Below are 26742 nucleotides of genomic sequence, written 5' to 3' on the forward strand. Positions count from 1 at the left end.
TCCGTCTATTCGGAATCAGAATAATCAAGTGGTGATATTTCAGTATGATGCATTAGCGCATAGCGGTTGACAAATATCTGCTTTCCTAAACGAATTAAATTGTGCAATTAAGTTTTTAAAAAAAAAAAGTAACGTAGATTTCTCATCTTTAAGTTATGTCAGATTGAATTAGAATAATTTCACCAAGTATAAAGTCGTCATTGTCCCAACAAACCTCGCCAGAACCTGGCATTATAAGTAAGAGAAACACATTAGTCAGCCTAAAATGCATGTCTATTTACACCTATTTACAGGTGAACGAATTAAATTACATGTCTTTTTTCAGGAAAGAGTCCCTTGTATTCAAAGTCTTCACTGTGTCCTAAATTAAAATAATAAACTCAAAAGTGATTAAAAGTAATTTTTAAAAAAATGTTAAAAGCCGATAAAACTTCTCGAGTCACTAGGAATGGTATCAATGTGTTGAAGTTGAAAATTATAAATTTTTGCCAAGGGAGTACCAAAAAAAAAAAGAAAGAAAGCCAGAAAATATTATGCCTAGAAAGGAGCTCGAACCCCTAACTCACCCCACTCCGGTTACAGTTACGCTGTTCTAAAACAGCCGACCCCCTCGCCTTCTCGCTCTCGGTCAAACAGTTTAGCCCTTATAATCTCTTCCGGTGTACTGGTGGACGAAAAACACAGCTGTGTATTCTGTTCACTGGTGGACGGAAAACACAGTTCCTATCTTTATTTCCGGTGGACTGAATACACAGCTATGTTTTCTATCCACTGGTGTACTCAATACACAGTTCCTTAAAAAAGTAGTGCATTTATACATAAACAAAAACGACGACAACGCCTCCTATGTTTAGCGGATGTTCCTTTTCTTTTCAAGCCACCAACAAAGCTAAGCACGTTGTGTTTTGCTCAATCAATTTAAGGACAATTAGAAAAGCTTAAAACACAATGCCAGGATTTGATAACTCCAGAAACAGAGGAGGATTTGGGTATGGACAAAATAGAGTTATATTCTGTGTTTGTTATGACACGATTTCATGTTGTTTTCATTTTCTTCATGACTTCATTACATGTTCTTCTCGCTCATCAAACATATTTAGTTTAGGGACTCAGATAACATATTCAAAATTGCAGGATCTTTTCAAACTCTATATCTTAAGATCAAGCCCAGCATCACAATTCCAATGGTACCAGTTTCATGAAAATCGGATAAAAAGTTATGTAACAATAACTGGTATCTCTGGGTGAAACCAAGAATAAGAAACCGTTGATTTCGCACTCAAATTCAAATGTCAATAACTTTTATAAAGTTAAAGTTAGCTCATTTATTTTTTTCGCAGACACCTTCAGAAAAGTAATAAGCTTAAAAACAATAGACATTAATTTAATTATTTTTGGACTCCTGATCGTTACATAAAAATAAAAAGCAGATTACATAACATTACATAACGCGCTCCTAGCCTAGTCCTACACAAAGAAATTGGATTCACGATAACTTTGTCCCTATTTATGCTACATTGATAAAATTGGTATCAAGTTAAAGTTAAATGTCTGAAATAGAAGCAGAATCCACCGGGGATAAATTTTAGGTTTCATTGAAAGAAGAGAAGTTCAAAGTAAGTAGGGTAGTAGTAGAAAAAAATTGAAATAATAAGGCAAAACAATGCCAGTCGAAATTCTGAAAATATTTTGTAATCTTAAGCACACTACCCAAGCAGGTATAATATAAGAATATCAAGATAAATTTTATGGCAGCAAATAAAAGATAGTTTATAGATTCTGCTTTCAGTTTCTGTGATGTGTAGTGTATTTATACTGGCTTTGATTGATCGTAATGTCCGGAGTTCGAATCCCTGATAAACACCTTCACCCTGGCAACTGGCATTTTACACAAACCTAAATAATTCAGTAGTCTCCTTAGTGCCACATGTGGTTGTCTATGTCCAAAGATATTGGTACTGTACTAGGCACTTTGATAACTCCAGTCCAGTGGCCGCCGATAGGCTCACTGTAAGGTGAAACTCGTTTTTTGGAACTTTATTTTTTACCCTTTACTGTGTTGGTCACCATGGCGTTATTTGTGAACCTATGTGGCTAATTTTGGTATCATTATAAAGGGCACAAAACAAGCTTTCTAACGGTGTATTTCATTCTTAATTCCTGATTGTATTTCTCAAAAATCTTATGTAATACAAATTTATAAATTTTTGAATTATAAGAACTTTTTAAATTATGGATACATTTTAATTATACTTTATACATCGATAGACAATTAATTGTAGAATATCTCTGCCAAATTTCATTAAAATTGATACACTCGCTCATTATTTTATTTTTCCCGCCATCAACCCCACTTTTTTGGACAAAACCTCATATTTTTTTCCATTTTCATTTATCCTTAATTTTTTCCATATTTTCCATACATGAAAATTATTTATATGAAAATAAAGCTTATTTTCTGACCTCTAAAATGATACCTAACACTTGTCATTTATTTTTTAATTGAAACAAAATTACAGTAAACAATGAGTGGGCCATGTTGACTGCAAAACTCAAAATTTCCCGATCGCCGCAAGATGCTGGTTTTGAGGCAGCGGTGAGATCACAGATTCTCCCTGTAAAATTGACAAAAAATTTCAATAGAAAAATATAGATAACTCTGGAACCGTAGGTCGTAGAGAAACAAATAAGGTATCAAATTTTGTTTTTTCAAGTCCCATCCCCCTGACTGAGTCAAATCAATATATTTTGAGTTTGAAATTTTATCAAAGTGCCTAACTGTACAGCACCATTGAAGAAAGTCAAGCAATGATGAGTGTGATCATAGAGTAAATAGGTGACAATTACAAAACTTGCTCTGCGTGTCCTTGGATGAGATTCATACATTTCTGTAAATAAGAGCCTGGCCATAGGCAGCATGCAATAGACTATAAAAGTGTGAGCAAAACAGATGACTTATGCGGCGTTTTTATGCACGTCCGTTGGCGGTGCTGGTAAATTAATGAAAATGTTGCTGCATACGTCCATGTTTAAATAGTTTTAGATTGTAGTTTAGCACGTTGCTTAGTGATTACCGATGTACAATGATAATAAATTAAAGAATAATAATTTAATAACAATAATTTAAAAAATCAAAAGTAAAAAGAAACATGGCACACAAATACTGATCTCAAATAAATAAATAATTTTAGAAAATTAAAATCGAAGTTTTTTAAAAACATGATAAAAAGTTTATGAAAAAAACAAAAACAAAGTAAATAAAAAAAAATGTTAACAATAGGAATCGAACCCGGTACTTTCAAGGTTGGAGTCTGACAGCTTGTCCACTGCGCTACGGAGCCACCTGACTGTCCATCACATTTAATAAGGTCTTTCTAAAACATTATTTTCTGGTTTTATATTTCATTTTTTAAATTATTATTATTTTTATATAAATTTATTAACAAAAACATCCTACAGATGTCACAATATAACTTTCGCCATGTCCAAATACAGAAACACAATATCGCTGATGAAATTGGGTGGAATGCGCATGCGTGACCGAGGTGTATAAAAACGATCCGTTAAGATACACCGTCAACGGAGTTGTATAAAAACACTACGAGAAAAAAAATAAATTCTAATTGTATTTTTTTTTTTTTTTTTCATATTATATTTTATGTGTACTGTATTATCCATCAGAAGATAAAGGCATTGTTAACTATATGGCAAATTAAATTGTGAGCCATAATATGTACATAGGATAATCAAAATCTTTATTATCATCATCATTATACAGGCCTGTAAATCTTCCGTCTATTGTCGGATTTCCGACAGTACGATTTTGCTCTTAAGTGGTAATATTTAAAAAAATAATAGTAAAAATAAAATTCGTAACGTCACAAGAACAGAACCAACAAAAAAGAAAATAAAAGTCTTTTATTTCATTCCTCGAAAAAAATAGATTTTACTCTGTTTCAAATGCCGACTTAAAATAAAACAAAAAAAACTTTCATTTGTCGAATCAAAGACAAAACAAAACTTGCCATCTATGTTAGCTATTATATTATGCCACCTACACGCTCCGCTAAGCGTGGATGTATTCACTGCTTGGCGACTGCCACAGCCAGCGAGAGTGGGTCGCGAAGTTCGTGCAAGTCGTCTTCACACACACACCTAGTCAGTAAATAACGCACGCACAGAAGTGTGTCGAACCAGACCGGAAGGTTTCTCTCAAATTTGCTACAGACACACCACAGCGTACACAACGACAACAGTTTAGTTGAGACGGTATCCCGTTCCTGACACCTGCTGACCCGGTCACGTTGAGCGGTCAATCACAGAGAGGAATTTACCTAACGGGGATTGCCGTTTCACTCAATTTAACAATGTTTTGTTTTATTGTCTGTTAGACACCCATATTGAATGAGTTGAAATATCACTACTTGGTATAAAAGTTTATATTTTCTTCTTTTACTGTGTGTTTTTTATTTTTTCATAGTATTACTAGATTTCTCAATATAAGTTATCAATGGACGGTAACAAATTACACAAAAAATATAGCTGGTGCAACATTTAAAAAATTAGAGAAAAAAAACGTTGCTATGGATTTGTCTGAATTTTATGTATTATAAAGACAAGATGTAAATACTTCTCCTCACAAAAAACGTATTTTTCCTCAACAAAAATATATCCGCTACGAGCATTCAAACTCGTCAGTGTAGTTTGGGGCTGGTCTTTAACTGCATTGCGTTGATGACAAATCGCATTTTATTCATATCATTGATAATGCCGGATGCTCTTTTTTTTTTCCAATTTTGCTGTTGTTTGGTGACAGGTCTCTGTGCCTTGTTCTCCAAGAAGTCTAAGTCTAAACTTATATTGAGTGATGTGTGGTATGCAGTGGTACTCAAGGAGGTGTTGTTTTGGATTATTTTGTTTGGAAAATATTTTCTGTATGTATCCGTGTAATGTTTTATTGCACTTTGAATATATTGGATTGTGTCTGCTTTGATTGATTTTGAGTGTGAAATAAAGTTGTGCACATGACTATAGGCCTTGTTTATATTGTCGAAAATTAATCCAATACTGCATGCGTCGTCAATGATGAGTGGGTCGTGGGTTCAGTTCTTTGTTTGTTGGATAATTGTAAGTGTAGACTTTTTCTTGTAAGTATTTGTGGCACTGGTTGCCAATGAATGACCTGCTGTGGTAAGCCTGTGGTGTAATGCGGTATTCTGTCCAATTCAGAGGCAATAGGACCATCCCTGAGGGTCAGTGGCTCGTGCATGAGATTTGAAAGTCTCTCCTGCGTTTTGGAGTTTGTTGTTATATTCTACTCTGTCGATATCAAACATGCAAGTGCAACCCATTTCAAGGTTGATTTATTTATTATTAGCGTCTTGGCAATGAGAAAATACAAAGAAGCTAATGAGTCGTGTGTTCAATGTGCTTTATAATGTGTACATTTTACACATAAATTATGAGTGTGCTCCTTGCTTGTCCAATGCCGTGTCAGTCCCATAGATAAAAGAATGTCATTAGAATAATTTGAACATTTAAATGGTTTCTTGTGGGCATGTTTCTATTTCTGTGTTAAACAAATCATACCACATGTCCTACATAATGAATTCACTGCTTGGTTATGACTTGCAATTGTGTGGTCCATGCTGTAAGAGAAAATTCAAAATTGACTGAGCGATGTAAGCAATGATATAGTGAATTAATGAATAAAATGAGTTTTAAAACACTCTGTATTACTTCTCATATCCACGCATACATAACAGCGTACATAAAATTTGGAAAAAGAAAAACCAAATACTTCACCCAATTTGGTGAAAGAAAGGGGGGGGGGGGCAGGAAAATTCTAACAAGCAGTTGAGCTAAGTTGAGGCCCAACACACAATGTCATTTAAAGTTAAACATTAGCAAGATAATTCAAATTATGCAATTTAAAAATCAAATTAACTCATCATTGAAAAAAAATAAAAAATAAAAATATAATTAACAATAAAACCGCAGCGAAATATTACGTTTCAAGAACAAGGCTAAAGAGTAATATCATTATTACCTGACCTACCGCGGAAAAATAATCATTACAAAATAATGTAAACTGAAGAGTAAATGAAACTTACCTCCTTTCGTAGTAAAACTTGTGCCTTGTGAATCACACCAAAAAAAATTTGAAGTTTATAGCAACGTTTTTTTTAGAATCCTGAGGTAATTACAAGTAATTTTATTTAAATGTTATAGAAAAATAGGTGAATTTGAATCACGGCTTGTGGAATAAGTACTGGAGATATTGAAATAAAAATTGGACCGATGGAAAGAGGAGGTCTGTGAGAATTCTTTGCATTTTGGGTGGAATTGCATTGTCACGAAGATCGTGAGGTTAATTGGTACGGAAATCATCCATTGGTATCACACAATGCACGTCAAATCTACGTTCTGGGAATTGATATCGGCTGACCGCTGTTGACCCCGGTTACCTGTCGGGTGAGGTTACGTCGGCGCTCGGAACAGCGGGAAACTAAACGGTCAGATTTATAGTGCAGTTTAGACGCCGTGACACGTGCATATCTTCGGTTCTTATTTCTCAGTCTCTATATTTTTTTGGTTTCGTCCAGGTGTGAGACGGAAAAAAAATAATGCAAAATAATTATTTTTCTTTGAAATATATATTCTTCTTCGAAAGCTCTCACACGACCGCACCACCTCCTCCTCCTCCTCTTCTTCTTCTTCTTCTTCTTCTTCTTCTTCTTCTTCTTCTTCTTCTTCTTCTTCTTCTTCTTCTTCTTCTTCTTCTTCTTCTTCTTCTTCTTCTTTTTCTTCTTCTACTTCTATAAGAATTAATCCAAGTAAACGAAAGAATCAGCGTAAACATTTAACACAAACAGGAGCGAAGATACGCAGCTTCCTGTGTCAAGCACGAGATACACATTCAAAAGGGTAGGAATTGTTCTCTTCCTTTCATTTTACTAATTCAGACCTGGGCCCTCCAATAATTGTGATTTTTTATTTTAGTACCATAAAATAAGGACCTCGTTATAAATAAGTAGGGGAAAGTGACATGATTTGACTAGTCAATTGACGTGTCATATCTGTGTTGTGTCCATATTTTTGTCCTATTGTGTCTATTTTCGCGTGTTCAAAAAGTTCCGACAATTTTTTCACCAACCATTTACAGGCCTGATTATATGTTGATTTATTATTATTATTAATATTGTTATTTTCATCATCTTCAATTTGACGATATTTGCTTTTACTTTAATGTATAATCATGGAAATTAGTCCTCAATAGTAAGGTCAAAGTTTTGTTCTGCCAAAAAAAGACATCAATTATTGATCCACTAAACAGTCTGTCAAACTCTTCCTCTGTGTGTGATAATTTTCAAGTTAAGCCAGTAGAGAGAGAGAGAGAACTAAGTAACTCCATTTCAGCTTGGACTGCCATGGTCAGCGCCGTTCATTGGCTCCTAGCCTCGTGACGTCACAGTGTTTCAAGGGAATCCCCTTTCGTTTTTTCAGTCAGGTGGAGCCCAGTTTCAGGCTGATTCCTATAGTAATTTTTGGGGTGTTTTTAAGGTATAAAAAATTGAATGACTCTGCTTCTAAATAACCTAGAGACAAAATTTAAATGGTTTTATCAATGGAATGGTATACTGCATCAAAGTAAACCAGATTTTATACTGTCATTTGATTTTATGGAACGCCCAAAGGGTATCCTGAAAGCAGTTTTTATCATTGAAAATGCTTTCATGGGAAAGGAAAATGGTTGAATTTTATGATTTTTATATTGTTTTAAGGGAATTTTTTCATGAATGAAAATATTACAGCTTAATTTTCTTGCCCACTAAGCCTTAAGCTATCTTTCCATTACATTATCTTCTAAATGAATTTAAAGAGGATAACGGGGATTGTACCAAATGATGGAGCGTTCAATGTCCTTTATTTTGGTGTTTAATTTTATCAAATTCTGTAAATAAACACCAGAGATATCTCAATTTAACAAGGTCATGGTTGTTTTAGCCAAGAGCTCACAAACGATAACTAGCCGTCACACAGGTGAATGGGAGAACTGTCACACAGATTTAGCCCATCATTTAAGTGGCTACTTTGTTGTTTTGGTTCTTCGCTGCCATTTTGTTTTTTTGAAGTATTGAAAGCTAGTGCAGGGCAGTCCTAGGTTTTATTTTTCTATTAGTTTTATCTCGAAATCAGATTTTTTTTCCTATTAGGGTTATTTATAGGTCTTAGTACAGGTGCTCGTATTTTCTTTTCCTAATAGGGTTAGTTAAAGGTACTAGTACTAGGTTTTATTTTTTCTTTGATATTATTTGATATCTGATGTCTGGAAAGAATTTGGTTGGCATTGCACAAACAGGATCTGGCAAAGAATAATATCAAAGGGTTGTTTCTCATAGCATGCAGAGCTTATGGAAGGCCTCCCATCTAGCTAGCAGAAGTATATATTAATAAATAGTATAGTATTACTATTATGTTTTTAAAAAAGTTGGGCATTTACAAGATGCGCTATTGCGTGGCCAAATTTAGTTTCCATTTTTGAATGTGAAAAATTTAGGGACATGTTTAAAATATTCGCTTTTCATTTTCTGTGAGTGAGTGTGAAAGGGAATGGCAATTATTAGTTTTATTAAACATCATTGGAAAGGACATTAAATTCTGTTTAACAGTAATTATTATTATTATTATTATTATTATTATTATTATTATTGCTGTTATTATTACTATTATTATTACCTTTAATGTCCATAAGTTGATGTGCTAGTCATAATATTGATTAATCTTTGTGTAACAGTGAATGCATTGAATTCTTCGATCTCTTAGTCTTAGCTTTGTTGCCACTTGGAAGTATTTTTCCTAGGCTTTTTACTTTTACCCTTACCAGCAATATTTTTGCTAATGTGTGTTTCAAGACTTCTTCCCTCATCATTACGATCACTACTACTTACTTACTCATAGTCATCTTCTGTAAATGTGAGAAGTACTGCCTAAACCTCCTAGTCTGGGTGGGGATCCTGACCTCCCATAGTGGGCAGGGAGGTACATGCTGTGTCTTCTATCCCCCCATACCCGTTTTCCAATTGTTTCCTGTCATTGTCAGTAGGCTTTTAACGAAATCGGGTCGAACGCCGAACCCGAACGGATATAGCCTTCTCACGTGACCATGAACGAGATCTGGATAGTGAAGACTCTCAAGCGGTATGCAGCATCGGATCTAAGGTCACGTGATAGAGGATAGCTTGGGTTGCTGTTGGCTTGTGTTAGGGGAGGGGCAAGGTCAGTGTCATTCAATAGTATATAATTGTGCATGTGGCGCTCTATACAGAGAGAAAATTATAAATTGATTACGGGGGAAGGTGGGGGGAGGGGGGGGGGGTTGACCCACAAACGATCGAGGTGTTGGGCTTCGGGTAGACCATGATACGAAATCAAAGAGAAAAGGCCGCTGGTACTTGGATGGTGGAAATGGTTGGGGGGGGGGGGGGGTAGTGACAATCAGCATGGGATGTATATATTAACATTAATAATATAGGCAATAGATGACCAGGGATGTGTATTGTTTGTATATGTTTGTGTGTGTGTGTGTGTGTGTGTGTGTGCGCGCGCGCCCGCGTGTGTGTGAAAGGGATTACACAAAAACACCTTTCTCTGTAGCTTCCAAATGATTACGTATACGATAAATTTGAAACCCACATTGTTTGAATCAGCTCACTAATTAATTCCTGAGCCTTGAGATGGTGACGCAACTATTACATACAAGACCTTGCAGTCGAGACGGCAGGGCTTTTGGGTTACACAACCACTATTTACCCATCGGTCAGCGGTACTCTTTGATGTATACAACACTCACCGCCTTTACGCAAAGCCGCCTGCCCATAAATCAAGAGATGGTCTCCTAACTGTTCACAAGCGAACTGTCAAACGAGCAATCGATGATTGGATAAGAATCTCAAGATCTCATATAATAAGGTAAGTTTTGGAGAGGTGATATCCCCCACCCGTCATCGGACAGAACTTTCATTGCGTTATATCATATGAGCTCCGCCTCCTCTTTCTATTCCGGAGTGACGAGATTAGACGAGAGGACGCGAGAAAAAAAATGGTCACGTGTTGGGCAAGTCGTTCGTTAGGCGAGCTTCGGTGTCTAACTATAACTCCGTAGTCTTGAAATGAGATTACTTAGTTTTGTCCTGACCCTTGCCGGAGTTCCTGGCTGGGAGGGAAACAGTCGAATGTCTAGTTATAGTTTTGGGAGATGATATTTTTTTCCTTGTAAATCATCTCTCTGTTATGCATTGTTTTATGTTTAGTTTATTATATGATTGGTAAACATTTGAGTGTATTCCTCTTAGTTGGGACCTGTGTTTGTGTCTGGAAGAGACTTTTAGGTGATCTCAAACTAAGTACTTTGACGGTGTGCTTTTGGAATCTACATCTCTTCCCTATTTCAACCAATTCCACTTTGTCTTACCTTTTCTTTTGTGCTTTAATTGTAATTCTAGAACTTTTTACTATCCCATTTTCTTCATTTTTACTGGCGCTGATGTGACCTTAATGTGTTGCAAGCACCGTAAAACCCTTAAAAACAAACATAAACCTCCTAGTGCAGTATCGCATGCAGGAATTGGGGGGGGGGGGGGGGGGGGGCACGTGCATGCATATGGCTAGTTATCCATGTCCATAATCGTAATGTCTTCTCAACTCTTCCCATAATTTTTTATTGTTTTTTTTTGGTTAGCAATGCAAACGTTTTTTAGTGAGACCCTCATCTATTTTACACTAACATTGCTGACATTTGAGCAAGGTATCTGGATGGATTTAGGGGAAGTTTGATTAAACTTTGGTATGAATTGAATTTCTTTAACAAAAATGATATTGATATATAGTATTTATAGCGCATAGCCATGACTATGTGCTTATTTCTTCAAAAGGTTAAGAAGATGAGCCACGTGCTGTAGGAATTGGCTCTGACAATTTTTTAATGTTTCTTTTTTTTTTAAAAAACCTTTTCTTTTTCTTTAATTAGTTATTTCGAAGGTCATTTTTAGTCAATCAATTTTTTACACACCTTACTTCATGATTATGAAGGTATCTACTATTCTTTGTCTGTAGTGGTGGTGGCGCCAAATATTTTGGCAGTGGAGGTGGACGCGACAGAGATTATGGCTCTCGTAACAACAGAGATGGTGGAGATGACGGGTTCCGCAAAGGCAACAACTATAACTTTGGTGGAAGCAGTAACAGGGGTAAAGATGAAGATGCATCCCGAAATGGTGGTGCCGGTTTTTCCTTTGGTACTAGCTCATCTAAAAGTGGCAGCAACTTTGGAGGACTTGGATCTTTACCAAAGTTTGAGAAAAATTTCTATAGAGAGAGCCCAGCAGCTGCAAACAGATCACCAGTGAGTGTCTTAATCTTGTTACTCCATCTTCTTCTTATTGTTGAAACTTAAGGAGGATCTGCATGTTACAAAAAAAATAATATTGATATGCAGACCTCATAGTGAGCTGGTAAAAATTTGGGGAAATTACAAATGTATTGGTTTAGTCATGTGTTCGATAATCTTTTTGACAAGATGGGGGGGGGGGGGGGGGGGGGGGGGTAATTCTAATATATCTATATTTCTACTATGGGCAAAAGGGAAAATAATTTTTTTGAGCTTTGTCAAATTGTGGCAGACTGAATTTTTGCATCTCCAATCGTGTATTTTCATCTGATTCCAGGCAGAAATTAAAGCTTTCCAAGAAGAGAATCAAATCACTGTAGCAGGTCGGGACATACCAAACCCAGTTCTGCAATTTGAGGAAGGAAATTTTCCAAGTAAGACCCAGCAGATTATTTTACCATTATTTCTATATGACGAGACAAATAAACCTCTACCCATACCTTAAAACAATTTTTTGTTTTGTTTTGATTTTATAAATCGTATTGTTGAATATTGTTATTGTTAGCTTCAGAAATGTTTGAGCTCTAAACTATATATAAATATATGGATTTTAGAAGTGTTACATTTGGAAACCTATGGATTTTAGCTTTTTTAAAAAAAAAAAATATATATATATTTTCATCATTTTTATAAAATACTTCTTTTGAATAAACAGAGTCAGTGATGAATCAAGTCCGCAAAAATAGCTGGCAGAAGCCAACAGCGATTCAGTCCATGGCATGGCCCATTGCAATGTCTGGAAAGAATTTGGTTGGCATTGCACAAACAGGATCTGGCAAAACACTTGGAGTGAGTAGATCTCAAAACATTCTTAATTACATAAATTGAATTGACAAATTTTCTTTTCTTATCAGAGAAATATAATTTCTCTCTACTTGGAATAAATGTGTTTCTCTCGAGTGGTGGTAGTAACCTAGATTAAGAGTTCTCAGGCATACAATGTTGCTGGTGACAGATGACACTAAAATCAATTATACTCAATATCAGCGAAACAGTCTTTATAAACTCAAAAGTTTAAGTTTTAGAAGGAAAATCTATGCTTTTGTCCCATGAAACAGTATGATACAAGCATTAAGTATGAGCTTTAACTTTTCGTGTTGGCGTCTTAGTAATGTGCTGTGTTTAATTACACCAAAGGTCACAAGCAACAGCAATTTAAAAAAAAAAACCTTTGTGAAACTTAATCAGACATGAAATATATTATATTGCAATTGTATTGAAAAGTAATTTTTGACTTTGTACTTTCAGTCAGATTTCAATAATAATGTGTACTAAAACATCACATTTGATCTGTACACTCTTTCTAAAAGGTGACGAGTTGGATCTTGTTTTAAGTACATGCCAAAATGCATTCAAATTACACTTTCAAGTTGTTTATTTTATATTCTGTTGAGCAGAGTATGTTTAGCAATCTCATTTTATCTCTTCTTCATTGTGAATTGATTACAAGCATTAGCCCTCCTATATGGGCAGGGAGTACTTACTGTGTTTTCTGTTCCCCCAATTTATATTTTCCACCATGCTTTCTGTCTTTGTCTTGGATTGAGATTACTTGGTTCTGTCCTGGCCCAGGCTGGATACCCTGGCTGGGATGAAAACAATCAAATGTAGAGTTTTGGTAGATAATTTTTTTTTTGTCTTGTAAATCATCTCTCTGTTATGCCCTTTATTGTTTTTAGTTTTACATATATATATATGATTTGTAAACATTTGAATATGTTCCTCTTTGTGAGGACCTGTGCTTGAGTCAGGATGATACATTAGGTGATCTCAAACTTAGGACAATGATAGTGTGTTCTTGGAATCTACGTCTGTTCCCTATTTGAACCATTCCCCTTTGTCTCTCTTGTTTCTCCTGTGCTTTCAATTGTAAATCTATAACTTTTCTGACTTATTTTTTTTTTTTTTTACTAAAACATTGAAATAAACAAACAAACAAGCATTAGCCCATTTAAAACTGTCCATAATTTTAGTTAAAATAAAATTGTCTTAACACATGTATGAGGATGTCACCTTTTGACCTTGGCTCATATTGAATTCTTTTATTTTTTTTATTTTTTTTTCACAACATGCAGATGACGTGCTTTTAGTACTTTTAATGTTGCCTGATGATTGATATGGTCATGCATCTTTTTGTTGTTGACAGTTTTGTGTATTATAATAATTTCCAAATTTTTTAACAGTTTATGTTGCCAGCCATCATCCATATGAGCAACCAACCGTGGCTGGAATATGGGGATGGACCTATGGTAAGCTTACCTATCAATATTGTTTTTTTAGTTGTTTTTTTGTTTATGAGGAAAGGGGGGGGGGGGGGGGGTGTGAAGTGACCCAGTGGTTAAGACATTGCATTGTGGATTGGATGGATTATCTATAATCCTTCATGGAATGCCTAGACAAGGGCGTCATTTAATTTTTGTTTTTTTTTGGGGGGGGGGGGGGGGGGGGGTATATTTATTTTATTTGATTATCCTTTAGTTTCATATAATTATTTTAAGTATTGAACCTTTGTGAAGATTTAATTTAGTGGTTGTAATTGTAATGGCATGGTAATCAGAAGTAGGAATAGCCAGTGCTAAAATTAAAGTGGACAAAAATAATTTATGTGCCTCATTTTAAAGGTATTTATCTTAAATGTGTTTAAAAGAGTTAGAAAAGCATGCATAGAAAATATCAATTTGTTTCAAATTCTTAGAATTATCTAGTGAACCTTGATTTCTCAAAGAGTCCTGACAGCTCAGTTGGTAGAGCGCTCGCTTCACACACAAAGAGACAGAGATTGACCTGGGTCGGGTCAGATTTTTTTTCTATCCACCCGGCAGTGATTGGTTAGCTGGGTCTGTTAGATCTTGCAGAAATTACTCTGAATACTAGCATCATATCCAAAGGATTAGCAAGCAAATGCTATTGTCCTTTTCATGCTATAGAAACTGGGATAGCGGGGGGTTGGATGGGAGCATCACCCTTGAATCATATACCTATGATGTTCGCATGGGTGTACGATCCGATAGTGATGTCGCTTCTTCTTCTCCTTACTAGCCTATCCTGCTTCTTTGGTTTGTGATTGTATTTTTGACAGGGGATATTTTTTTTCTGTAAATCTTCTGCCTGTTTGTTCTTGGTTATTTATAATTTAGCTTATGATATCTTTAGGTTATGATTTTGATTTACATTTGTACTATTTTTGTTAGATTGCTTGTTTTTTTTTGTTTCAGCGGTCTCTCATATAACCTCAATTGTGTTGGAAGAGACCTAAAGCAACAAACAAAAACTGGGATAAACTCTGGCTCCATGGGCCTAATGGTTCTGAAGGATTACTTATTTTTTATTTCTCTTCAAGTGTCCTTTCACTTGTTGCAATACATGATAAATATGCTGAAATTGAAATATTTTTTTTGCTCTTGTATAGGTTCTTGTGCTTGTTCCTACAAGAGAATTGGCCCAGCAGGTGTTGGATGTTGCAGTGGAATTTGGCAGGTCAGCGAATGCTAGAAGTGTCTGTGTTTATGGTGGGGCTCCCAAGGGACCACAAATAAGGGAACTCAGAGCAGGTAAAGTTGTATGATGACTAAAAGTAGTCGTTTTATAAATATTTTTTAAATTCCAATTGAAGCAGAATATTTAATGAATTTAAAATTACTCTTCCAAGATTGCTTACAAAATTCTGAAACCATGGACACAATTTTTCAGTTTTAATTAATTTTTTTGTTTAGTTAAAAAAACATTTTTTTTTTTTTTTACCTAAAGATTTGAAATATTAATATCCAAATACACTGATGGACAAACGTATGTAAGATTTGTAAGGAGTACATTATTGGTCTTAATCCTTAAGACGTTAGCAAAAAAAAAGTACTTTTTAGAAGTAGGATTACTATTTTATCACCGCTCCCTCTCCCCTCAAAATTCCAAATTTTAAAGTTCATATTCCATTTCTGGCACATGCTCATTGGCAGAACTGCTGTTTTATTAATCTGTTCAGTAAACATTACAGCAAGTGAATCAAGGTGGCATAAAGCTTATGTTTTCTAATCTTGATTTGTAGCTATATAAAATGAAATTAAACTTAAAGCCAATTGCTTGATTCAATCTACTCTTCTTGGTTTTTTCACCCCCAGGAGCTGAGATCTGCATTGCCACTCCAGGCAGGTTGATAGACTTTTTGGAGAGTGCGAAGACTAATATGAGACGAGTCACCTATTTGGTACTTGACGAAGCTGACAGAATGTTAGACATGGGATTTGAACCACAGATCAGAAAGATTCTAGAACAAATCAGAGTAAGTCCTATATGGTTTTTTATTATCCCACATTAAATATAAATTATTTCATGTCAGACTCCTTTTTATTTAAAGATCATTCATATTTGCTATCCATCCATGTCTTGAAAAATTGGCTGAGACATGCAGTTTGTGAAGAAAATTGATATTAATTGTTGATTCATTACACGAGGATGTCAATAATTAGAATTTAATCATGTCCTTTATTATTTAAACAGTACAGCCTTTTGAAGTGGATATAATATGACTGGGTTAAATTTTAGCATGGTAATTTCCACTTTGCTTTCTCTAGCCTGACAGACAGACTCTTATGTGGAGTGCTACTTGGCCCAAAGAAGTTCGCAGACTAGCTGAAGAATTCCTTGGTGACTACATTCAGATTAACGTTGGTGCCTTACAGCTGACTGCTAATCATAACATTTTACAGATTGTTGATGTGTGCAAGGAGTATGAAAAAGAGGAAAAGTAAGTCTGCTTCATTTGTGGTTGGTATTTATATTTGATAATGGTGATTATTTGATGTGTTCACAAATATTTGCAATATTGGCGAAATAGCCAAAAGGCCAAAGAATTATTTGGGCAATGTGGCTAAATGGGCCCGGGTTTATTTAGGCAATATTATAAGAAAGATTGAAAAAAAAAATAAAAAAAGAACATTTGGCATATGATTGATAATAATGATAAGGAAATAGGTTACTCAAAAAAAAAAGACCTTCACAAGATTTGATCTTGAGTCTTTTTGGTTACAAATCTAACAACTTAAACCATACGCGATAGGGGCTGATTGCTTTATGGCAATTTTTAATCCTGCACTGATGTAAAATATTGATCTCCGGAAGTGTTCAGAATGTGATAAACTTTTATACATTTTTACTGTGGAAGTTACTTATTTTGGAGCTTTGGTTTTCGAAGTACGTCAAATTTTGGTTTTGGTATGGATTTAATTTTTTACTATACTCATTTTCATAGCTAATTTTGTGCAGTTGTTTTGATTTTGTTTTTGTTTTTCTTTTTCTCTTAGATTGGTAAGATTGTTGACAGAAATCATGAAACAAAAAGACAAGAAAACATTGATATTTGTGGAAACCAAGAGGAAAGCAGATGATCTTCAAAAAAGAATGAAGGGGGATGGGTAAGTAATAATTCCTCCCCCCCCCCCCCCCCCCTCTCTCTCTCTCTCTCTCTCTCCTCTGCTATATGTGTGTTCAGAACTTTTTGTCAAATTAATTTTGTTTGTTTGTTTTTTGTTTTTGTAGGTCCTTGGTGTTTATTGTCAGATGAGATAATTTTTTCATCAATTATATCTTTATTTGCTGAACAGATGGCCAGTTATATGTATTCATGGTGACAAATCACAAGACGCTAGAGATTGGGCACTAAATGGTACGTGTCTTTCGTATTGTCTCTTCTTTCTTGCTTGCTTTCTCTCCTTTAAAAAAAAAAAAGAAAAGCATTTGTATATTTGTTTATTTTTAACATTTTTCTTTTTATTCACTTTAAGAATATCTATTACATTGATTTATTCTTTACCACAGTGGTGGGATATGAAAAATACATTTTTTTTTGTTCTCCAATTATGTAAATTTGATTTTGCAATGTATGTATGTTTGTTTTTGGCACCATATTTAAAACAAATTTTAATTCATATTTTGACAAATTCTTATTGTGTATGCATGCATCATTTAGATATTTTATTACTAGTTAGCCACTTTTTAAGTTTAACTTTAAGAGGCCCACTTCATTGTTTAAAGACTTTCTGTAAAAATGTTTGAATTGGAAATTTTGTTTCTACTATCATAACTAATCAGTGATAACTTACGACATTTCATTTGAATAGAAAATAAGATAAAATATACAATTAAATGGAATCTTCACCAGTCTTTTGTCGTTAACACTTTCAGGTTTCCGTAATGGGAAAAACCCTATTCTTCTTGCCACAGACGTTGCTGCTAGAGGTTTAGGTATGTAGAGGATATAGTCACTCAGTGTTTGATGTTGCTGTCATGGTTGTTCATCTTATTTCTGGTTGTTGGTTTTCGGTTCAGTTGAATCACTGACATTGTGTTGTTTTGTTTGGAACCTTTTTTAAAAAAATGAAACATTCCCTCATCAGCTAACTTAGTTTATATTGATTATTTTGTTATTCACAATGTCCCAATCAGGCAAATTTAATGCACAGGGCCTGATTTTTAGTTTGACCTTTTTATCTTTATGGATTTTTATTTTCACATTGTGTACATTTTGTTGAAATAATATTTATTTTATGTCTTGTTATGATATTTATTATTTTTTATTTAATGTATATGTTTTAGAGCTCTGACTGATGTTTTTGTTACTAATCAGGGATGTTTTTTTTTTTTTTTTTTTTTGTTTTTTATTTTGTTTTGTGGGGTTTTTAAAAAAAAAAGTTATTTCTCTGAATATTTTCTATCTCAGTATAAGTGTAGTTAGACCTTGTTTTTTTCACCACGAGAGTAACAGCAACATGGGTGCATCACTGTTACTGCTTTCTTGGTAAAGATGTGAAGGTAAAACTTCAAAAGAATAACCCTTTGTATATTTATTTCACCGTCAATGCCTGACTCCTCTTTGTTTATATTTTCATTTTTTTTTCCCTAGAGGTTTCGATATAAACATGATTTCCAAACTGTCAGATTTGTCAAATTTTAATTTCCTTGATGTTAGAAATTTTGTTACCTAATAATCTTTGTCACAAGCTTGCATCTGGATTTGATATCTGGAATTTGCCTTCCTGCTAAGGTTAGTGTCTGTGAATAAGAGGCTAATGGTTGTTTTATGCCATTGGTGATTAAAGGACTCAATAAGAAAATGATCTGCACATGAACTGATGACACATTTTTCAAGTATTTATTTCCAAAATTTAAATTCTTTAAACTTTGTCCATCATCATACGGTTATCTGAGACATTTTGGAAGCCACTCATACTTTACTTTTTGCCATTGGCTCCTAGCTTATGGATCATTTGGCAAATGAAATTTGAAATTGATAAAAAGTGCTCGTTTTGCCAGGTTCCATAGTTATTAAAATTGAATTGTCTTTTTGCACCAGTGTCATGAAAATGGCCTTTTGTCAGCCTCTTACAAAATCTGTTTAAATCAGGTGAGGTGTACATGAAAGTAGCTTCTGTTTACTCTCTAACAGATCTTCTCTCATTTTACAAGTACCTTTTGCATATTTGTAAATGTAGTCATCAAGATGCCATTTTAATAAATGCATTTAGACAGGCAGGAGATATTAAGTTTACAATAATGCACTGTTTTTTGGGGTTTTTTTTTTTTGGATGAATTACATATATGAGATGATATTGCTAACTTATTTGCATTATATATTTTTTTTATTTAGCCTGATAAAAGTGAGGCTGATGATGGAGGATCTGATTGCCGACATCAAGATCCCACTGTGGGCACTGACAAGGAGAGGCGTTTGGAATCTCGAAGTCGATGCCAGTTCTAGTCGTCTTACGACAAAAAATAAACTATGAGCTGGTCGTCAGGTAGTGTGAACCGGGCGTAAGTACTGAGTGGCAATTTTCTGGGGTGGTGAAGATGATTTCGTAAACCCATATGGTATTCTCTTTCACTCATAAGACTTGATTCAAACTCAAAGATCAGATAAATGAAAGCAAGCGTGATGCACTTTTCTGAAATTTGTAGGGGAAGTATTTCTATTGGTGGATTTCACAAAGCAGGTTTAGTTTTATAGACAATTTATATTGAATGATATAAATGAAGAGGGCTTTGCTTACTTAACCAGATTCAACCTTACCACTATTGATGGATTCTTAAATAAGTCATTAGTTTAAGATAAGAGATACATTCAGAATTAGATTCAGGGTTAGTTGGGCTTTTTGGGAATTTCCCAGAGTTATTTACATTTTGTATATAGTTCATTTTCGGTCCTGAATGCAGTAATTTGGATTGTTAAATGAAAGTTCTTCTCTTAATTTGCTTCATTTTCGATGCATTTTCTTTTTTTCTCTCTCTGAAACCTAGATATTTAGTTCAGTATACAGCATGTCTGCTGTTTGTCATATATTTAATAAATGAAGTCCTAGATGGCTCATCTGATCTCATCATAGACTTGATAGTTTGATTGAACACCAGAATTCTTCAGTTCAATTTGGTTATTAGGTTCTGTTTTAAATATCATGTCCCATTATGTTACGGCACTAAAGAAAGATATTTTTTCAGTACTGCAGCCAGCATATGCTGTCATTGTTAACGAAAGACACAACTTGTGATTACCATTAATTTTATTTTCTGTCAGGTATTATATAGGTATAATTAGTCAACATTTTTAGTGGGGACCAAAATTGGCTAAATTCAGGTTTTTTGTTCCTAGTTTGGAAGTTTTAACCAAAATGGTATCAGCAAAGAAATACAAATATTTTACTTACAAATGGATAAACGACTAAAGAGAACTACAACACTCATTTTAAAGTAAAATGTCTTATAAATATGAATATAAATCTTGCATTTTGGGTTGATGACAGATTTTTATCATGGAATTCAGATATACAGATTTTTTAAATCATTGCTTTTGGCAAGTCTTCATTAAATTTTGCATTGGAAAATTGGTTACTTTATTTTGTCAATTGGTGACATGCCATATAAAGGTAGACCTGTATTATGTGTTGGGCCTTTTGCAGTGTCCTACTATATCTTGTGAAATCTGCCATTCCCTTTTCCTATGTGTTTCGTGACTGCATGCTGTCTTTCCTGTGTAGGAGAGAGGTAATTGATCCACCCCTTCGAGAATCTATAACATTATTGCCACCAGTCTAACAAAGCGCTTGGATGAGCACTTGATTGAGATTTCTACGCTATCTCTGTGTTAAGACACATTGTTGTGGGCGGTTTCTTAACATTTAGAGTTTAAAACTGTGTAGATTCAAATCTGTTAACTTCAAATCTTTCATATGTAAAGAAGGAGAAAAAAATTAGCTTTATTGGAATAAACAATCTCTTTTCTTTATTTTTTTCCTCCGTGATTTCACCAGTTTTCATTTTTTTTGTTGATATTCCACAGATGTTGATGATGTGAAATATGTGATAAACTTTGATTACTCAAATTGTTCAGAGGACTATGTCCATCGTATTGGCCGCACAGGTCGTGCTGGTAATACAGGAACAGCCTACACATTTTTCACTGATAAAAATGCAAAGCAAGCCAGAGATTTAATCCAAGTTTTAAGAGAAGCCAAGCAAGAGGTCAGTCAAAAGTTGGAAGAGATGGGAGCAATGCGACAGTATGGAGGACGAAGTAAGTTAATACATTTTTCAATGTTTCTATTGCTTTCTTAGATATTTTTAACATCTTACAAAATAAATTTTGTTTGGAAATTTAGTTAGGAAAGCATCAGTGATGATAATCTTCCGCTCGGCTAAGTGGTGGTTCAGGGGGAAAAAACAAAACAATATGCCTTGTGTCATTGTTTGACACCTCTGCTCAGTTGCATGAATTTTTGTGACACTCCCATATTCATGACGTTTGTCTAGACACACTGGCTCCAAATGTCAAAAGTGGCACAAGACACGTGGTGGCCTTGGATGAGAAGATGATCGAAAGGGAAGGGGATGGAGCAAATGGGTGTAAATATTGTTGTACTTTTTAGCTGTAGCCATATTTGCCGATTTTATGCTTTTATCATATCCTTTATAAAATACTCAACACGGAAATCTCGGAACAAATAGGCCCAGTCCCAACTTGTTCGAGATTTCTGTGCTCGAGTGTAATTTGTTACAAGAAGTTGGTGTGTGTGTGTGTGTGGAGGAAGGGGAGCGGAGTTGCTGTATCACAACATTCATTTACTGTTGTAGCCAAGCATTAGTAAATCATGGCATGTGGTATTGAAATTAGAAAGAATGGGGAAGTGATAAGAGTGAACAGAGATGTGTCGGTTATGCAAAATGGCGATGGTGTTGTGTGCATATGTTTCACATTGTATATATACACACATGCAGTGTAGATAGATACAGCATACGTAACCAACTGATAATGTCACAGTAAATTAGTGGTTGAAATCACAGATTGCATTTTTTAAAAATCCTTCAATTAATTTAATTTTTTTAATGCTGGCTGGGTGAAATTAGTTCGAGGAAGGGATGGTATGGTAACAAATGATAATAAGGAAAAAAATTGGGACATTCGAATGAGTTCGAGGAAACTGTGCTGGAGTGTATAATTCTTTTTTAAAATAGCAACTAAATATAATTTCTGACAAGAATAAATTTCACACATTTTGATGTATAGTGTATTCTGGTGCAGCATTCAATACAATTGGAAAAGTCTGGTAGGCATCAAGACTTTTCAGGAATTCCTAGTACAGAGATGTTTCCTCTGATTAAACTCAAAAGAAAAGAATAATTCTAGTTGAGCACAATCTCGTTGACCCTCTGCATCATGTCCCCTGTACAATATTGTCCTTGTGAGTAGGCATACGAAATGTCTGGTTTACTTACTTTTCCTGTGATATTTTGCTTTGAGGGAATCATTTCATCCTCTTTGCTTTGAAAAAGAGTATTACTTTTTTACTTTTTTTTATTACAAATTTTTTTTAATTTTTAGTATTAGTATTACAGGTTATTCAAAGGTCAATAGACCTACTCAACCCATATTTATGATACTTTAATTTATAGTTTTTAATTTTATTCCCCTTTCTTCTCTTCTCTCTTCTAGGTCGTTGGGGAGGTGGTGGCCGAGGAGGAGGTGGTGGCTTCAGAGGAGGTCGTGGTGGTGGTGGTTACGGTGGTGGAAATCGGTTCCGTGGAGGTGGTGGTGGTGGTAGCCGAGGTGGCAGTGGTGGCCGAGGTGGTGGTGGTGGTGGCAGCTTCAGGGGTGGCCGACGATTTTAACCATGCTATAGATTCTCATCCTTCTCATTTTTTAGCTTGTATGATATGACATTGTTTTATGTAATAAAGTGGTATAAACTATTTTTGGTTTTATTTTGTTCAAATTGATTTTTTAGCTGGAAAATATGGGTAGTTTATGGGACTACTGGTTAGATCTCTTCTAATGTCTGGTTGTTCTAATGCGACTTGATGACACAACTCGACAGGAAACTTGGGTTTTACCCAAACTGTTGCCAGGTGGGCAGACTAATGTGCATATTTTTTCTTCCTCTCAGTTTCTGTTGTAAGACAAGTGTTGTGGGTGGAATTCAATTTAGAGAGGCGGGTGGTTGGATGGGAGCATCACCCTTGAATCATATACCTATGATGTTCGCATGGGTGTACGATCCGATAGTGATGTCGTTTCTTCTTCTCTTTACTAGCCTATCCTGCTTCTTTGGTTTGTGATTGTATTTTTGACAGTCAGGGGATATTTTTTTTCCTGTAAATCCTCTGCCTGTTTGTTCTTGGTTATTTATAATTTAGCTTATGATATCTTTAGGTTATGCTTTTGATTGACATTTGTACTATTTTTGTTAGATTGCTTGTTTTTTTGTTTCAGCGGTCTCTCATATAACCTCAATTGTGTTGGAAGAGACCTAAAGCAACAAACAAACAAACAAAAAAATTTAGAGAGAGTGAAACGTTGACTGACTTGGGACCAGTTGATTCTTCTTTTATCCACAGCCTAATTTTATAAGATCTTTTGTTTAATTCTGGATTATTTTGGAGGCATTTTAGGTCTCTATTCAGGACAGTCTGAATTGACGTGCCTTCATATTTCTTTTGTCCAGATGGGGTGAAAAAAGTATTCATGGCTTTATTATAGACCTGCATGTGTGCCGACAATTGTCGGTTTTCCGACAATCACGGCTGTTGCGATCTCCCGGATCACTTATTTTTTTATTGCTAAAGTAATCTGATTGCGAGTGACGTCAATTGTCGGAGTGTCGGCGATCCCCAACTCGACCGGCGGTGAGCACTCAAGTGCCGACGAATGGGCGTCGGATTGCCGACAATATTGTCGGCACTCTCAAGCGCTCGTTCGGCAATTATCGGGAAACTTCGCTAGTGTCCGATTTGACCGCAACTCTTCACTGTCTGAAAAACGAGAAGTGTGTCCATATAATTGAGCTTGCGCAGTTCGTTAACTTTCGTTTTCATACTTTCGGTATTCCATTCAAGTAACTTTTGTTTTTCAATTGAACGTTGCTACATTTCAATTTTATACTCTATCAATCAACTTTCTGGATTTGTCGTTGTATATTTTACATTATTTTTTTGTTATCATGCCTGAACAATTCTTTGACCGTTCGTCAGATCTGAAGTCAGTTGAGAATGGTGTTCGAAATCTATTCAAATGGGATCTGGAAGAGAAAGACTGCACCGATGATTTTCTCTCGGAGTACGTGAGAAAGCCAGCACAGCCGGGTGCTGCATTTTTAAATTTATTTCTTTTTTTTGCCAGTGGATTAAAGTCTAATGATTGGGATGGTTATTGCTCTTTAGAGATAAGATCAATTATTCCAGGTTAAAAACTACTGTGGGGGGTCCGATTACGGTGGCAAAGGAAAATCATTCATGTCATAAAGAGGCATTCTCAAAGTGAAAGTGAGTAACACAAGTACAAGAGAAAAAAAACAACTCAGTTGTTGCAGCTGTTTTCACTGCTGAGACAGAGTCTCGTCCTCTCTCCAAGCTTCACAAGGAACTCACTCAACCCTAGCCCTAACTGAAACTGATTCCAGTCTGTAGGTAGACAGGTGCCGATTAGCCATTGGACAAGTGAGCGCAACTTTGGGTTAAAATTTGAATAACACAATTTCACATAATCACTGTTGCCATTGCATTATTTTTCACAGTATATGAACGGCTCTGGTATCATTTTAAAGGGCAGAGATCAAGATTTCTTTTGATGTGATAGAAATCAATGTTGACATATTGTATCCAAAATTATAATTTGATAAAAATAACGTCATTTTAAAACTTTTGAAATCTTTTTCAAAATTGAGATAGCAAAAAATAAAAGTGAAGGCAACCAGATAATTCATTTGTCTATGTCTATATCAAATTTCATAAAGATTGAAGACAGAGCAGTATGTTTAATGTTGACCACAAGTGACCAACCATCTTTTTTTCGATGCTAAAATCCCGTTTTAATCAGTAGTCACCTTATCGAGAGGCTGTCCAGTGGGGGAATTCTCAATCAATTTTGAGCTTTTTGTAAGAGTAAATTTAGAGTAAAATCATAACTTTGGAACCGTTTATCCTAGATCCTAAAGTAAGGTATCTTATTAAATGGTTTTTAAAGGCCTATCTGTCTATGTAAAAAAATAATTATAAATTTTTATTTTTGAAAAAATATCAAACTACCACTCTACCTCCATGCTGTCCCTTCTCCCTATAAATTTTTGGTACTTTTTAACATTTTACAATAAATATATGCTGTAGGACAATCCAAAAGAAAAATGTATATGACTAAATACTGAGTTACAAAATAAAAGGTCTCGTAATGCGATATGTGTGAAAAAGTTCAGACAATTTGGTCAGGACTCACATGCAGGTCTATTATTAGCTGGTCTCTCCTGAGGACATTCTCAAAAAAGTTGCCATCTTGCCTCCAGGATTTGAAAAGATAAGGGTCTTTCATTGCACTTTTTATTGTTTTACTGCTTATTTTAGTGAGGAATCCCAACTCTTTAAGTTATTTTATTTGGAATCTGTCTCATCTTTGCTCTTCATTCCGGTCAGTCGTAGTTATACATAGCACTGATTTTACAAGGATAGTATAATTTTGATTTTGATTTTAGTGTTCATTTTTATTTTATCTTTTCTAATCCATATATTTATTTATCCCATCATGGGCAGGGAGGCTGGGTGGGGTTCCCTACCTCCACAGTGGGCAGGGAGGTACTTACCGTGTCTTCTATCCCCTTATATCTGTTTTCCAACATGCTTTCTGTCTTTGTCTTGGAATGAGATTACTTGGTTTTGTTCTGGCCCTGGCCGGAGTCCTAGCTGGGAGGGAAACAGTCGAATGCATAGTTATTGTTTTGGGAGATGATATTTTTTTCCTTGTAAATCATCTCTCTGTTATGTATTATTATATTTGTTATTTTTATTGTATAATGAAATGTAAGCATTTTAGTGTATTCATCTTTGTTGGATTTTGTGCTTGTGTCCTGATGAGACTTGTAGGTGATCTCAAACTAAGTACATTGATGGTATGCTCTTGGAATCTACATCTGATCCCTATTTGTTCCCAGTTCCCCTATGTCTTACTTTTTCTTGGGTGCTTTAATGTAATTCTAGAACTTTCGACTATCCCATTTTTTCCCTTTTTACTGGCGCTGATATAACCTAAATGTGTTGCAAGCGCCGTAAAACCCTTAAAAACAAACAAACAAAACATGGGCAGGGAGGCACTTATCTTCTATCCCCCTATATCTACTTTCCAACATGCTTTCCGTCTTTGTCTTGGAATGAGATTACTTGGTTTTGTCCAGAAACCCTAACTGGGAGGGAAACAGTCAAATGTATACAGTGGAACCTCCCGATAACGACATGCCACGGGACCGAGTTTTTATGTCGTTATTTTGAGGTTTCCAAGATGGCGGACAAAGCGGGCGTGGTAAGACCCGCGGGACCAGTTTTTATTTACATTGACAAAACAAACAAAACATTGTAGTGTATTCTTCTTAGAGGGTTCTTGTGCGTGTGTCTGGATGAGACTTTTAGGTGATCTGAACTGAGTACACTGATAGTGTGCTTCTGGAATCTACATCTGTTCCCGATTTAAACCATTCCCCTTTGTCTTACTTTTTCTTATGTCATTTCAATTGTAAATCTAGAATGTTTTTTACTATCCAATTTTCTTCCTTTTTACTGGCGCTGATATGACATAGATGTGTCACAAGCGCTTTAAAACAAACAAAAACGGGTAATTCGGACGCTGCGAGTTAGATAAAATTCCTCCTCCTCTTCCTCCTCCTCCAACAAAAACACTACCACTACTTCTATTATTATTATTATTATTAATTACTACTACTACTACTACTTCTATCACCACATAATATCACATTTTCCAAGATTTTGTGTTTACT

General features: G+C 35.1%; 1 protein-coding gene across 1 annotated transcript; it reads left to right on the forward strand.

The window, feature by feature from the left end:
- The first annotated feature begins 835 nt into the window (after positions 1-835).
- On the forward strand, positions 836-22681 carry LOC144972955 (putative ATP-dependent RNA helicase DDX5). Its single transcript, XM_078914808.1, has 13 exons — positions 836-989; positions 11116-11404; positions 11727-11823; positions 12105-12238; positions 13633-13698; positions 14859-15000; positions 15565-15725; positions 16018-16190; positions 16747-16857; positions 17047-17108; positions 17627-17686; positions 20775-21008; positions 22425-22681. The coding sequence occupies exons 1-13, from the start codon at positions 949-951 to the stop codon at positions 22598-22600; spliced, it is 1746 nt and encodes a 581-aa protein (XP_078770934.1). The 5' UTR covers positions 836-948; the 3' UTR covers positions 22601-22681.
- Positions 22682-26742: the final 4061 nt, after the last annotated feature.

This window comes from Berghia stephanieae, chromosome 5 (assembly GCF_034508935.2).
Source record: "Berghia stephanieae isolate SIO BIC M18660-M18661 chromosome 5, UCSD_Bste_1.3, whole genome shotgun sequence".
Classification (NCBI taxonomy): Eukaryota; Metazoa; Mollusca; class Gastropoda; order Nudibranchia; family Aeolidiidae; genus Berghia; species Berghia stephanieae.

Bases quoted from the DNA above. Each gene is read 5' to 3' on its own strand.
- LOC144972955 (XM_078914808.1), top strand. From the start codon at position 949: ATGCCAGGATTTGATAACTCCAGAAACAGAGGAGGATTTGG. The intron at 15,001-15,564 runs GTAAAGTTGTAT...TTTCACCCCCAG, and splicing joins AATAAGGGAACTCAGAGCAG to GAGCTGAGATCTGCATTGCC. The intron at 16,858-17,046 runs GTAAGTAATAAT...TTTGCTGAACAG, and splicing joins AAAAGAATGAAGGGGGATGG to ATGGCCAGTTATATGTATTC.